Below are 13,707 nucleotides of genomic sequence, written 5' to 3'. Positions count from 1 at the left end.
CATTATTCTGTCACAGAATGATATTATTTAATGACAAGGGTAAGATTTTTTTAAATTGAGTAACTTTGGGGCCTTTGAGCCTTGGTGTTGTCCCTTAGATCCTCTTCTGAGTAATTTAAAACACAAAGTTTGAGGCAGCTGCTCTCTATAAGAAAAATTGTATAGCCCAACCAGTGTGGCCCTATGGATTGAGCCTTGTCCCATGCACCAAGAGGTTACCAGTTCCATTCCCGGTCAGGGCACATGCCCAGGTTGCTGGCTCGATCCCCAGTAGGAGATGTGCGGTAGGCAGGGAATCGATATTTGTCTCATCGTTGGTATTTCTATCTTTTCCTCTCTCCAAAAATCAATAAAAACACTTTTTTAAAATATCACAGACCATGCGTGTGCGAGGTACAGTGGGGCTTCCTGCTCTGACATCACGAGAGTCCCCATCTTCGCAGAGTGACAATGGCTAAGTGGTTTCCTCTGCCCTCCTGTTTTATGCCAACATTGCAGACAATAGCCAGAATTTTTTTACTGTGCCTTTTCTATAAATAGAATTCTCTCGGTCTTGAGAATTAAGTTCATCGTGACCAATCTGGGCAACCCGTCAATTAAAATGGTTTTTAGGAAGAGCTTGCCCCAGATTGACTGATTTAGAGTTTCTCCATGTGTTAATTATCAGATATTTCCCCTTCGGTGTTGGTGCTGGAAATTATTACCAAACCCTTAAAGACTTGTTGAGGATATTCTAGAATCCCCCCATATTATTATAGTTGTTATAGTAACCATGGAACCCACTTTTTTTCTAAGCATTATTCAGTGTTCCCTACCCAGGCAGAAAATATTTCAGAGGGAGGACGAATCCCCTAGTTGGTGGGAATGAGGCTGCCGTTTTCTAAGTTATTTGTGATTATAACCATGGCTACCCCCTGTTCTAGCACTTGGTCCACATCTTTTCTGCAATCTGCTAAAAGAGGGAGTAAAGGGCAGCCTAGGGAGCCCCAACACTAGCTGGAGGAGGGTCTGGATTACTCAGAGGTCAAGTCCAAGGCTGTATTGCATAGTCCCTCTTCAGCACTGCTGTGATCAAGTGCTTGTAGGAAAGCCATAGAGCAGATGTGTGTAGAGGAAGAACGTTGTGTAGTCAAAAAGCAAGGTTGTTACTCTTATCTTGAGCAGAGAACTGTGTGAACAGTAGGGCTTTGTGCTTTTGACAGAGTGTGAAAGAGGGAGCCTGTATTACTCTGAGACTGGGCCTGACCTGCCTCTGTCTAGTCAGCCGAAGTGAATGGGGTCAGGGTTTGCTGCCTTCATCTATGCAGTCACAAAGGTGAAGATGATCCTGGAGAGTATATTCCCTCCCAGGAGGCCTTGGCCTCACGCCCCAGCAACCTTGCTAAATAACACCTTTGTCTGAGATAGGGTTATGCATCTTCTCTTCTGCATCCTCATGACAAGTCTAGATGGCTTAAGATCAAGAAGTGAGGACATGGCCGTCGACCATCCCTCCAGGCAGCTCTGAAGTAGGGCCATGCACACTGCCTTCCTGTAAGTTCGTGCCCAGACTCCCTTCACTCCCTTGACTAGCTGTTTCCAAATGACTTTTTTTTTTCCACGTTAAAGTGCAGTGCCTGTAATAGGGAGGAGGCCGACCATAGATCTTGATTTGGGGCAATGAAGATGCGTCTTTTGGAAGATGCCGCCATGAGCCCTCACTTTTCCTTTCTCAGTGCACTGTGACCAATCGCTGTTTTTCCTAATAGAAATGTCAGCAGGAATTTTCCAAGGAAAGATCAGGTTTTGCTTCCTAATGAGGTGGTCAGATGTATGCGGTTAACTGGTGGTGTACTTCTTTAAAAGACTTTTCTGGATGATGGGTTATTTCCTTGTTGAGAGATGACTTGCTTTTCAGTTATGTTAAAGAAAATGGTGGAAATGTTATTTATTGGCAGAAATTATTTATTAACTGTTTTGTGAACAAGAAAATTTGATAAAACTTTCTTACTGTAAATTGGAAGTCATCTTTAAAAAAAAAAAAAAAGAAAGCACTCTTAAAATTAAATGATGGCTCTGTTGGCTCCCTGTGTCTTTATTTCCTGGTGGGGGCACTTATATTTGGCTCTGACCATTCGGTAATTCCACAAGAGCAGAAAACCTGACTTGGATGTCTGGTCTGGTCTCTGGTAATGCCAAGCAATTCCGCTCTCGAGGAAAGGAATCCCCTCGCAAAGAAAGACGGCTTCCTTTGCCTCTTGCACCCGTTCATGTTAGACCAGCTCGGTGGCTGCAGTGGTGTTTCTACTTCTCCCGCTCAGGACCCACTCCCTTGCCCAACCTCCTTCCTGGCACTCTGCCCGCTACTAACTCACATTCAAGTCCCAGCTCTGCGTGTGGCTTCTCCAGGTCAGGCTGCTCCTTAAAGACACAGAAGAAAAACGTCCCAGAAAACCAAACCCTTGCAAAAGATATGTTACTATTATGGTGGTTTAGTAACTCTGCATGTGGCCCTAATAATAGACATGGATGAATTCTATCTTAGGAGAAGTTGCAGGAGCCAGAGAGGAGTTGAATGTGGAGGTGAGTCGGACGAAAGGCAGTGTCAGGCCAGCCTCCGGATTCCTCTGACAATTAGAAATATGCAGCTTCCCAAGGAAAAGGAACCTCCACTGAGCAACGGGGGTAGGGATAGAAAAAGCATCCAGGGCCCTTGGCGTAGACAGCGCGTCCAGGAGGGCATTCTATCGGTTATGCAGTGAAGGTAGGAAGTCTGAACCCGGGGCCTGCCAGGCCTGAGTGAGGCAAGTTCACTGTAAGTAAGTACAGTGACATCAGGGGCCACCGTGCAATTTACAGGCCAGAAAACGAGCCCAGATTTCTAATGTCAGAGAAGCCAAGTATGCATTTTGGCATCTTGCCCAATAAATAGCGTCCTGGCCTAGCACTGTCCTTATACCTCAGCTAAACATTCCATCAAGTGAGGCCATATTTACCCTTATTTCCAGCGTTGTGAGAAAGAATTTTTTTAAGCCTGGAAATGAGGAACTAGCGTGCAAGTTCACGTTCACCTCTCCCTGGACACTCAGTCCCCCTTTCTTGCCTGCTCTATGTAATTGCAAGGCCTTGTTTTTGCATCGTGACTCTCAGGTTTTAGAAAAAGTCTTGAAGGTTGAGGCAGCGGATTAATAACTTCATGGCAAACGAGGCCGTCTTTATAATGTTGCTGCCGTTGAGGAGAAGGTTCATCACAGAACTCAAGGAGGCGGGAAGACAAGGCGATTCTTTGTTTGGAGACCAGAGCACTACCTCACGATGTCCACTGGCCGACAACGCAGCCCTCTCATCCTCCTTATCTGAGTGAGCCCCGCGCGGGGAGAGGCGGCTGATGCAGACCTAGTTTCCCAGCTCCTGGTCTGTGTGCCCATTGTGGCTGAGTCAACTTGGCTGGGGTTCCGTCTGAGGTCATCGCTTATTTATCCTTGCCTTTTAAACTCTGCTTTCTAAAGAGCTGTCAGCCACTTGCTCTTACTTTCGTGAGAACTAAAAGAGGCTCATTCCTCCAGCTCAGTTCTCCAGGGCACCCCGTCTGCGCCTCGTGCTGTGTGCTCATCTGTGAACGGAGGGGAGCGTGAGCGGCGGTGGATGTCAGTGCAGAGGCTTCCTTCGAGATAGACTAGATACTTGGACAAAAGGCCGAGTTCTTTCACAGCCTTGGGGATGAGATGGGATTGCCGCTGAGAAGCCTGAATCGGTCCCAGTTACATCATGTGTGCTGTAGAAAGGAGGTCTGTGCGAGGCAGGCCTGCAAGCCTTATTCTCTCTTCCCCTGGGGATATACTCACTCACGCTGGCTGCCCACACTGCCCACACTTGACCTGGAGTGGGTATTTTTTCACTCAAGAGATCCCTTTCCTTCCAGGGACTGTACCCCAAACCTGGGATTCCAGATGGCCCAGGTCATGCCGTTGCCGGCTTAGGAGGGTCTTTCAAGCCTCACAGGGTCTCTCGTGTTCCTCTTCAGTGGTTTCTGTTCCCAGGAAGGTTTGGCTTGGACGAGGGCCATCAGGAGAAGTTGGTGTTGGCAGGAGCTGGAATCCGGAGGGGACCCAGGAGAAAGGGGTGCAGCCCAGAGGATGAAACATGGCCGGGATTTGTACTGTCGTGTCTTGAGTGACTTGGTTTCAATTCCTCACTATGTGGTCTTCCTCTCTAGAGAGGTCCAAGCTCCTTGAAAGGAACCGTGCTTTCTTTGCTAATCCATTCTGGTCCACTGGTTCGGTTCTCCTGGCAGGAAGAGAGCACGTTTCTGAGAGCACAAATAAAAACCCGCTGAAAGCCTCACTGAAGAGTGTGTCAGAGTCCATCCCTGTGGAGGAGAAGAGAAGGAATAGCAATGTCCCTCCGCTGTCTAATATGGGGGCTGGGGCACAGTGCCGGGGTGCCAGCTCAGGCTAGATATGAGCGTGACATTGGAACGCCAGGCTCCCTGTGCTAGATAAGGACACTCCTCAAGAAATGAGAGTTCAGGTTTATGTCTCCTGGGATCCCTTGCTTCCTTTTTCCCACTTGAGAAATAAAACTGAATTCTCTGCTCACCCTGCTCACTTACAATAAAACCCTACTTCAGTGCTATTTCCATTCATCCTTCCTCCTGGTGACAGAGGTTGGTTTTCACAGTGACCCGCATTCCTGTACAGCTGTACAGCCCCCCTCTTCCCCCGCCCCACTTGGGAAGAGCCACATCTATTGGTAGTCTCTTGGCCCTTAGGGTGATGGACATGGACAGACCTCTGTTGACTGGGTGTCTTGGGGGTAATCCTCAGAACAAAAGGGTGGGGGTGGGGCATACCGCTGACAGGATCAGATGGCTAGGAAAACAGAGCAGTTACATAACTGTGTTTACTATGGCTCAGGTGGCTCTGAGAAGGCAGAGTGGCCCCCTGACAAAAGGTAGTGCCAGAGCGGGGGTGAGGGAGGGGTGGGGGGAAGAGTCACCCGAAGGGCGGGCCTGTGAGATGATAAGGGAGTCCGGAGATAACGCATTAGGATGAAAGGAATCTGAGTCTGCTCTGTTGTTGACAACAGCCGCGTTACCTAGGACAGCCTTGTAGCCCCAGCCGCTCACTAACACTAAACCGTGCCAGCTGTCTGCAGGCTGGGGCAGCAGCAAGTAGAGCTGAGGCTGGAGGGAGGAGTAGAGAAATCAGACACCTGGTTCTGGGCTGAATCTCTGGACTTTGCTACTTTTCCCCTTTCATCTCCCACTTTTCAAAGAGGAAGGATTCTTGTCTCTAAATACGGGCGGAAAAAGTGCGTGTCATGGTGCCTGATGCTTTCTGTCCCCACTGATCTCGCACCCTCTCCTCTGTGAGGCTGGTGGGCATCAGGGACAGGGTGGAGGGTCTTGCAAAGCTCCTCCTTGGGCCAAGCACATAGGCTAAGACTCTGGGACGGAGAGTGACTCCATTGGTGCCAGAGCAAAGCAGGCTCCGCGCTGAGAGAGGGGTGAGCCCGGCAGAGCCTGGGCGACAGGAGACAGAGGTCAAAACGGCCCTGGAGAACAGCTCGGGGCTCCAGCACAGCCTGGCCGCTTCCTACAAAGCCGTGTGCTGGCTCCCCATCCCCATAGAGATGACGCTGGTAGCCTTGTGAGAAGCAGGAAGTGGGGACCCTGGTCAGCTCAGTTGCACCGTCTACATTAAATATTTATCTTGGAGTCCAGGTTAGAGCCCTAGAGGATAAGAGAAGCTCGCTGCTGGTGAGAGGGGGGCATGACCAGGATTCCCGGAGCTGGAAGATCTTCGGCGCCACCAACTTTGGAGAACAAGGAAGAACATGAAAGAGATGTGGCCCCTCTTAGCCGTGAGGACCGTGACAGGTGGGGAACGAAACTGGCGACAAGGGAAATGGGCGCAGCTCTTGTCCCTGGGGGAGGGGAGAGGATGGTGACCAGGGGTGTCCAAGCTTCACAGGAGGGAACGCGCACTGCCACCAGCCCTCCTTTCGGCAGCTGCTTTCTCCGAGTGGGGCTACTGTCCCTTCCCCACCCTTCCAGCTTTCCAGGAGAACCACTGAGTCTTGGGGGGGGGGGGGGGGGGGCTAAGAGGGGATCTCCTTCAGCTCCCTGCTCAGTGCAGTAAGTGCCTTGACAAAGGTACCTACCCACACCTGCAGACTGGGAACCCCTGTGACCCTTTAAAAGCTCTTCCTTGGAAACCTTGCATCTGCCTCCAAGTGTGCACCTAACAGCCCCCCTTGTGCCAGCCCAGCCCCCAAACACTGGGAGCTTGCCAGCAGCCGCTCCCCTCAGCCGAAACAGGCCTCCTTCCGCTGTTGGTCTGTGACACTGTTTCATGCTGGTTCACCACAACCAGGATAGCCCGTTAACTGAACTGAGAAAAGATCAACTTAATGGCATCAATGATTGTAGACATTTTTTAAAAAATTGCTTCATCTTTTCTCCATTCCCTCCCTTCTCAACTTTTGAGTTGAATGATGCTCTTGGAAAACACTAGTGCAGCGATTTTCACCTCGTGCAGCACATCAAAACACATATTTTTTGCCAATCAGATAAAGAATAGGTATAGTATTGATTGATTTCAAAATAAAAAATAATAGTAATTATCTACCCATTTTGCTCCAAAGTGATTTTTGAAAAAGTCAGGTGCCCATACTTGTACATAAGGATTTCTGGTACCAAGAATTAACCCATCAGATGCAACCTTATTATGCGACGTGACCAATAAGATGCAACTCTGTTATATGACCTATATATTTATGGTTCAAGACAGGGCAGTCACACCAGAGGGCTGTTGTCATTTTTTAAGTTTGACAATCTAAGGGAAAAGAGGTCAGTGCTCCTGACTAAATAGTCAGGTGTCGCATGTTTTAAAAATTCTTGCGGCGCACCGGTTGAAAATCGCTGCTCTAGTGCATGGCGGCCTCAGGACACCAATCTTACCCCTAGTAGGAATGCAATGAACGTTTTCCTAATTTATAACTGATCCCTCTCAAAATAGATCTGAAATAGCCCAATACCTCTTTGCTATTCGGTTTGGGGCTTGGGGTCCCTGAGCCCAGCCAGGGACTTTCCTGTTCGCTGTGAACATGCATGGAGTACCCTCACTTCCTATCACAGGCCCGGTGCACACACAGAGGCCTGGGGGAGAGCGGAGAGGGGAGAGGGGGTGGTCAGGGAAGTTGGCGGGAGCCAATGGGTGCGGGCTCCTGGGATCGGTGTCAGAGCAGCGGGAACAGCGGAAAAGCAGCGAGATCAAAACAAACGCGGTGTGTGGGAACACCAAGACCTGGTCACCCTGTCCCGGCCAAAGGGAGCCGCCCTCATCCTCTTCAGGGGCGTGGCTCCGGGGGCGGGGTGCGCTCCCGGGGGCGGGTTTCCTCCTGGGCTACGCTCCGCGGGGCTTGCACGTGTGAGCATCGCCCGCTTGGCAGCGCACGCGCGTGTGTGTGCATGTGTGTGTGTGTGTGTGTGCACACGCCCAGACGCATGCTGACACGGCCCCAAATCTCTCCCTTGGTCCGCGAGGCCCCTGGGCCTGCGGGCCGCCCTATCTGGGCCCCCGCCCGGCGGCAGCGCGGTCCCGTCCCCGGGCCGCCGGCGCCGTATCAGCGCGGGCCGCACCCGCCTCGGTAACCGCTCGCGCCCTTCCTCCGTCCTGGCCCCGCCGTGCAGCGAGCGGCTCCCTTCCCACCCGCTGGAAACGTCGCTGGAAACTCTGAGTGGCGCTCGCCCCCACCCCACCCCCCTGCGCCCGCCCCGACGCCAGCTTGCGGCGGGGGCCGGGAGGCAGCTGGGAAACCAGAGCGGGCTCCCCGGGGACCCTGGCGGCCCCTCCCGGCGCCTCCACGCGGCCAGCCCGCCCCGCTCCGCCAGGGCCAGAGCGTCTCCGCGGCGCGACCCGACGGAGGCCACTTGCAAGCCCGGACCCCCGCCCCGGCCCCGGCCCCGGCCCCGCGGGTCCCCCTGCCACCCCCCGTGCGGCTCACAGTCCAAACTGGAGGAAGGCAGATCGCCGCCCGCCCGCGCCGCTCCCGTCCTTCCTCCCGGCACGCGCTCGGCCCCGTCCGTCCCGCTTCCTCCTCGGGCGCCCAGCCGCGCGAGCCCGTCCTGACGCGGTCACGAGGGTGGACAGCACAGCCCGGGCCGCTCCCCGCCCTCCCTCCCCGAGGGCCCGCCGCGGCCGCGCCAGGCTGGAGTCCAGCTGCGATGCCCCGTCCTCCCCGGCGTCCTCAGTCCCCGCCACCTGCCACCTGCTCGCTGGGGAAGGTAGGTGTGGGGAGGGAGGGGGGTGGCCAGGGCGCAGTCGGCGGCCCTGAGCCCAGCCCTAAGAGCAGGCACGGAGCCCTTCCCCTGGGGACCTTGCCCCAAACTCTGGGATGGAAAGAGGGGAGAAGTATTCCCCTCGATCCACAGAAAGCGAGATTGGAGAAAACCTGCCCTGTCCACGTGGGCTCGTAGCTAGAAACCCGCGAGGTGCCTAGGACAGAGCTCCAGGCCGGGGCGCCGTCTCTGGTGGGCACAGTCCCCGACCACAGCACAGCCCCTTCTCCTCCCCTAGCCCTTTGGAGCCGGCTGCGGAGGTGGAGGGCTGTCTGAATTCTGGGGGGACCGCGAGGTTCCCTGGCGCCCTCTGTCCTCTGCTGGATGTGAAACCAGTTTCCCCCATGCCTCCCTCTCCCTATGAGAAGCCCCCTTAATGTCCCTTGACCAGGCTGCCAAGCGAAAACTCAGCCCGCCCTTCCACACCCTCCCCTGCATGTCCCTGGAGCTGCACCTCAGGGAGAGGTAGACTCCCCGCCAACACACACACACCCCCAGGATCAGCAAGCCCAGAAAATGCTGTGGGGGACCTCCCTCCAGCAGGGTGGGACAGATGGAGGCTGGGGAGGGAGCAGGGTGGGAAGGAGGCAGGGTCAGCTGACAGTAGGCACTGCAGATGCTGATCTCGCAACTTGGCCACAAGCAGTCAGCTGGGCTGGGAGGGGGTGCTGCTAGGAACCAGCCTGCCCGGGATCCCATCTCCCCGCTCTCTCTGCCTCGATGTCCCCCATGGGGGGAGGGAGAGCTGCAGGAACTGGGGTGTGTCTGCATGTTTTGCTTTTGGTAGGAGTCCTAATTGGATCCAGCTGGTGAGCTGCCCCTCCTCTGGCCTCAGCTCTCCACTTCTCCCCACGGGCAGGGATGGGCACAGGCAAGCTATGCCCCCAATAGGTCTTTCAAGGGTCAGAAGAAGTCCCCACTCAGACCAGAGGCAGGGAGTTGCCCCAGCCTCGTTTGTACCCTCCAGCCCCCAATGGCCTGAGCAGGGACTGGGTACAGGAGCCAGCATAGCCCCTCTTGTACCCGCATCCCCTCTGTTCCCCGTAACTCCTGTGCTGCTCATAGGACCCGCACCTCGAACTGCACACTCCCGCCTGCAACTGACACCCTCTGTACTCACAACCCCCTGCTGCTCACATGCCCCACACCCGGTGGTACCCCCACAAGTCACATGCACAGCACTGCACTTACCTTCCACCACATGCACATAGCACCTCCCTCACAAGGCCCTCCCAGCCCTCCCGTGAGCCCCCAGACCCCTCAGGCACACACAAGCCTAAATGAACAAAAACACCAGAGTGGGTCCAGCCCTAGAAGCTGGTGATGGTTGGTTCAGCTTCGGGCCCAGTCCTACCCGCTCTGCACCCCGCTGTCCGGGTAGGAGAGCCCTGTTGGACAGCCCCACCACCTCCGTCTCCTGGATGCCTGAAGCCCCTTCCTCTGAGCTAACATTTGCGGCGGGGGAGGGGGGAGGGGTTAAAAGAACCCGGCTGGCCAGTCCAGCATGTTGCTCCCAAGAAGACCCTCTGTTGAAAAACAGCTTGAGGTGTAGGAGAAAGTGGTGGTGGTGGTGGTGGTGGTGGTGGTGGTGGTGTGTGTGTGTCAGCACAGTGGTTCCTGTTGCCTGGAAATGCCCCCACGCGCTCCCCCTTGGCCCTGCTGGGCAGTAGGCGGGTGGCCCAAGGCCTCTCCCAGCCCGAGGAAGCCCTGTGCCTGCTGGTGAGCAGATGCGCACACGGGGCCCAGGGCAGGCAGAGGGAACTGAAAGTCCTGCGTGCCAGGCCTCCTCCGCCAGCTGCCCCCGTTCCCTCTGCCTCCCTCTGGGGGAATGCGCGGCCTGTGTAGTGAGAGCCCCAGAGGGGCTGGCCAGCAGGCCGGCCAGAGGCTTTGTCCCGCGGGCCCGCTCCTGGCCAGCCTCCCCTCCTCCTCGCCCGGCCTCCCCTCCCCCACTCCCACCCGGAGCTCCTGCCCAGCCTAACAAGCAGCCCATTGTGCCTCTGGGAGCCGGCACTGGCAGCCTGCAGGCGGGTGCCCAGAGTGGCCTGTTTCCTGGGTCCTGGAGCTCCCACCCAGCTGGCCCTGACGCCCTCCCACGGCCGCCCCCTCCCACCCCACCCCGAGGTCGAGCCCAGAGGGCACGGCAGCTGGTCCAGCAGGGCTTCCCCTGCCTCCTCCTTCCCCACAGAGGACGCTCGGAGGAGCTGCTGGCACACCCACAGCCCTCTGACCTTGACCCAAGTATGCAGGCCCCACCCTGCAGCCACCCGGCGGGGCTCAGCCTGGACGACTTCATCCCTGGCCACCTCCGGGCCCATGTAGGGCCATTCTCCAGGGGGACTCGGGTGAGTGAGACAGCGAGGGACAGGGTTACTGTGGGCCTGTAGTTGGTGGGGACCTGGCAGGACAGGTGGGGCGCAGGAGGATTAAAGGACTGGAAGGTGGGAAGCGGGTCAGAAGATAGCTCTAGGGAGCCTCCCTGATTTCCCGCAAAAGGGTCAAGCTGGCCCTGGAGCCCTCGCCATGGGGGATGGCTGTGCCCTGGCCGCCGCCCCTCCCACCCTCCCATGCGGCTCCTGGCCCCTCCCCACAGGTGCCTGTGATCCGGAATGGTGGCTCCAACACCCTTAATTTCCAGTTCCATGATCCTGCGCCCAGGACGGTGTGCAATGGGTACTTGCCAACCCGGAGAGAGGCCTCCCGGCACCCAGGTGGGTCTGCTCAGGAAATCCTGGTCCCGGAGCCCAGTGGGGGGCAGGGCCTCTGAGCCCCTCTAACTGCCGCTCCCTGGGTGAGCATGCTGGCCCTTGAGAGTGGAAGCTGTGGGAGAGCAGGCTGGCACATCCTTCCCCTTCCTCCCCGCAGTGCCAGGGAGGGAAGTGTGGGGGGCACTGCCCTGGGGCTAGGGGGCCTCCAGCAGCCAGGCCGTGGCTCACACGGGATGGGAGGGGCGAGGAATGTGAGCACATGTGGGCTGTAGAAGGGTGCAGGGGCTGAACCCCACGAGGGCCTAAGGCTGCTCCCCAACACAGGTGGGCAGGCAGCTCCGAGAGCCTGTCAGCTCCTGGGCTCCTACGCGTCACCGCAGCCTGGGCCACAGGGTCCGAGAGACCCTGGGATGTCCTCTGTGCGGCGCCCACCCTGGGGCCCTTCTGAGGAGCTGGCACCTTGGTTGCGCATTCCCGTGAGGGAGGCACTCTGTCAAGGAGTTTAATTTCTTTGACAAATAATTGCTGAGCACTTGACCGTGCTGAGCCTCACAAGCCTCATCTTATCCAACCCCTGGCAAAGTATGGACCTCTTCCCAGTGAGGAGCCGAGTCTCAGAGGGGTTCCGGCTCGGAGGCTGAGCCCCTTAGGCTGCTGCCCTGGGGCTGAAGGGTCCGCGGAAGTTGAGGCCACGACAGCCACGTCTGGCGAATAGTTTCTGTCCCTTATCGAGAGCCTCCCTACTGTGTGCCAGGCACTGTGCTGGGCACGGTCACACCCTCTAGGTCCCCCTGAATCCTTGCCATGATGACCCATGAAGTGAAAACTGAGGCACAGGGAGGCTGATGGTTGTGCCCAAGATCACCCAGCCAGTAGGGGGCAGAACTGGAGTCTGAAGTCAGATCTGTCCCCTCCAAGCCCAGCACCTTTTCTGCCCCCCTCCCCGCTGCCTCCCAGCTGGGACGGCCCAGCATTCTCTGCAAGTAATGATTCTCAGCCCTCATTCCGGAAGCTCTTAGGACAGCCCCAGGAAAGCAGAGCGGGGTGGGCACAGGTGTCTCAAGACAAAATCCGTTTTTATTCACTTTAACTAAAAACATAACCAGAGGCCCGTGGTCCTGCTGAGATGATAGCGTCTGCCTCCCCAACTCCCACAGGCAAGGAGATGTTGAAATGTTTAAACCCACGGGGATCAGTATTCCGAAGAACCACGGGACGGGCAAGGCCAGGCGGGCCCCTGCCCGTTGCTAACGCTCTCATGCACACCCTGCAGACCCTGCTTGGTATCAGACCTGGCCAGGCCCTGGGAGCCGGCCCGCGGGGACCCAGAAGACCCCCGCCTCCCAGCACCCCCAGAACTGGTCAGCCACATGGACCAAGGACAGCAAACGACGGGATAAGCGCTGGGTCAAGTACGAGGGAATCGGGCCCGTGGACGAGAGCGGCATGCCCATTGCCCCCCGATCTGTGAGTCTAGAGCTGGGGACCCACGCTGAGCACTTCTGTGAATTAAAGTTGGGGCAACCAAGGCTGTACCCCAAACATTTCAGACTACAGCAGGGGTTCAATCAGGGTGGGTTTCAGGGGTCGTGAGCCCCACAAAATCCCAGGCAGTCATGTGTCTGAGTTGCACAGTGGTCTGTGGGGTAAGAGAATGCCCCCTGGCTCTCAACACTGGAGGGCCACTGCTGGCAGGGGCCCCTCTTAGATTCTAGTCCCAGGCCTGGCACAGCGCTCATGACATGGTCGCTGAGTGGCTGACTGGCTGAATGAGTGAGCACAGAGTCCTGAGTGGTGAGCGTGGATGGAGCCGGGCTGCAGACTCCCAGCGGCTCTGCCCCCCGCACCCTGGCCCATGCCTGTCTCAGCCAGCCACCTGCCTTTAGTTCAGTTCACCATCTCCCCATCTGAACCTGAGGTCAGTAACATACCTTTCTGCCTTCCAGGGCTGTCTGGAGTCTCAGGTGTGGCAGGGGATAGGAAATAACATTTCTACCTATATTACTGCATTAATGTTTCATCACATAGAAGCACATGTTCTTTGTAGAAACATCAGAAATATAGAAAAGTGAAAAAAATGTGAACCACCCCAAATCTCACAGCGTCGGGGTCATCACTGATAGAGATCCTTTCCACATCTTATCTATAATAATAAAAGGGGAATATGCTAATTAGACTGGATGTCTTCCGGACATCATTCCGGATGTCCTTCCTGATGAAGCCGGGGCCAGAGGGAAGCCAGCCAGGGTCCCAGATGCCAGAGGGAAGCCGGTGCCGGCAGCCGGAGGAAGGAAGGCCTACTCTTGCACGAATTTTCGTGCATCGGGCCTCTAGTTCCTATGTAATACTCTACACAAGGTCATTGCCAGTAAAGACACCCCCCTCCCCACTGGGGCTCACAGGAAAAGGGCCCAGTAAGGAAAAACGTCTGTGGCTTGGTATTAGGAGGGCGGCCTGACATTGCCTTTTCTGATCCCAGAGTGTTGACAGCCCTAGAGACTGGTACCGGAGAATGTTCCATCAGATTCACCGGAAAATGCCAGGTGAGACACCCTTCCAGGGACCCCTCTCTACCTCTACCCCAGTGGGCTCCAGCTCCGGGGGCTTCGGGAGGGAGGGGCAGAAAAGGGAACTTGCCTGCTTGGGGAGCTCTTCTGCACCCACCCCAGGCTCTGTGCT

The 13,707-nt window shown here is 56.2% G+C and overlaps 1 protein-coding gene across 2 annotated transcripts in view; it reads left to right on the top strand.

Annotated features, from left to right (window-relative positions):
- Positions 1–845: 845 nt before the first annotated feature.
- SORBS3 (sorbin and SH3 domain containing 3) overlaps positions 846–13,707 on the top strand; it is a 28,784-nt gene continuing 15,922 nt past the window's right edge. Inside the window, exons 1-6 of one of the 2 annotated variants that reach the window (XM_028160613.2) lie at positions 846–1,533; positions 5,705–5,860; positions 10,509–10,665; positions 10,914–11,031; positions 12,302–12,495; positions 13,508–13,571. In XM_028160613.2, the coding sequence (XP_028016414.2) occupies positions 5,754–5,860; positions 10,509–10,665; positions 10,914–11,031; positions 12,302–12,495; positions 13,508–13,571 (640 nt within the window). In that variant the 5' untranslated portion in view covers positions 846–1,533; positions 5,705–5,753. Of the gene's footprint in view, positions 1,534–5,704; positions 5,861–8,151; positions 8,270–10,508; positions 10,666–10,913; positions 11,032–12,301; positions 12,496–13,507; positions 13,572–13,707 lie in introns of those variants that run through there. The other variant, XM_028160615.2, reaches the window with a different exon arrangement.

Source organism: Eptesicus fuscus, chromosome 6 (genome assembly GCF_027574615.1).
Source record: "Eptesicus fuscus isolate TK198812 chromosome 6, DD_ASM_mEF_20220401, whole genome shotgun sequence".
NCBI classification, from domain to species: domain Eukaryota; kingdom Metazoa; phylum Chordata; class Mammalia; order Chiroptera; family Vespertilionidae; genus Eptesicus; species Eptesicus fuscus.
This window is presented reverse-complemented; position numbering and strand designations above follow the sequence as displayed.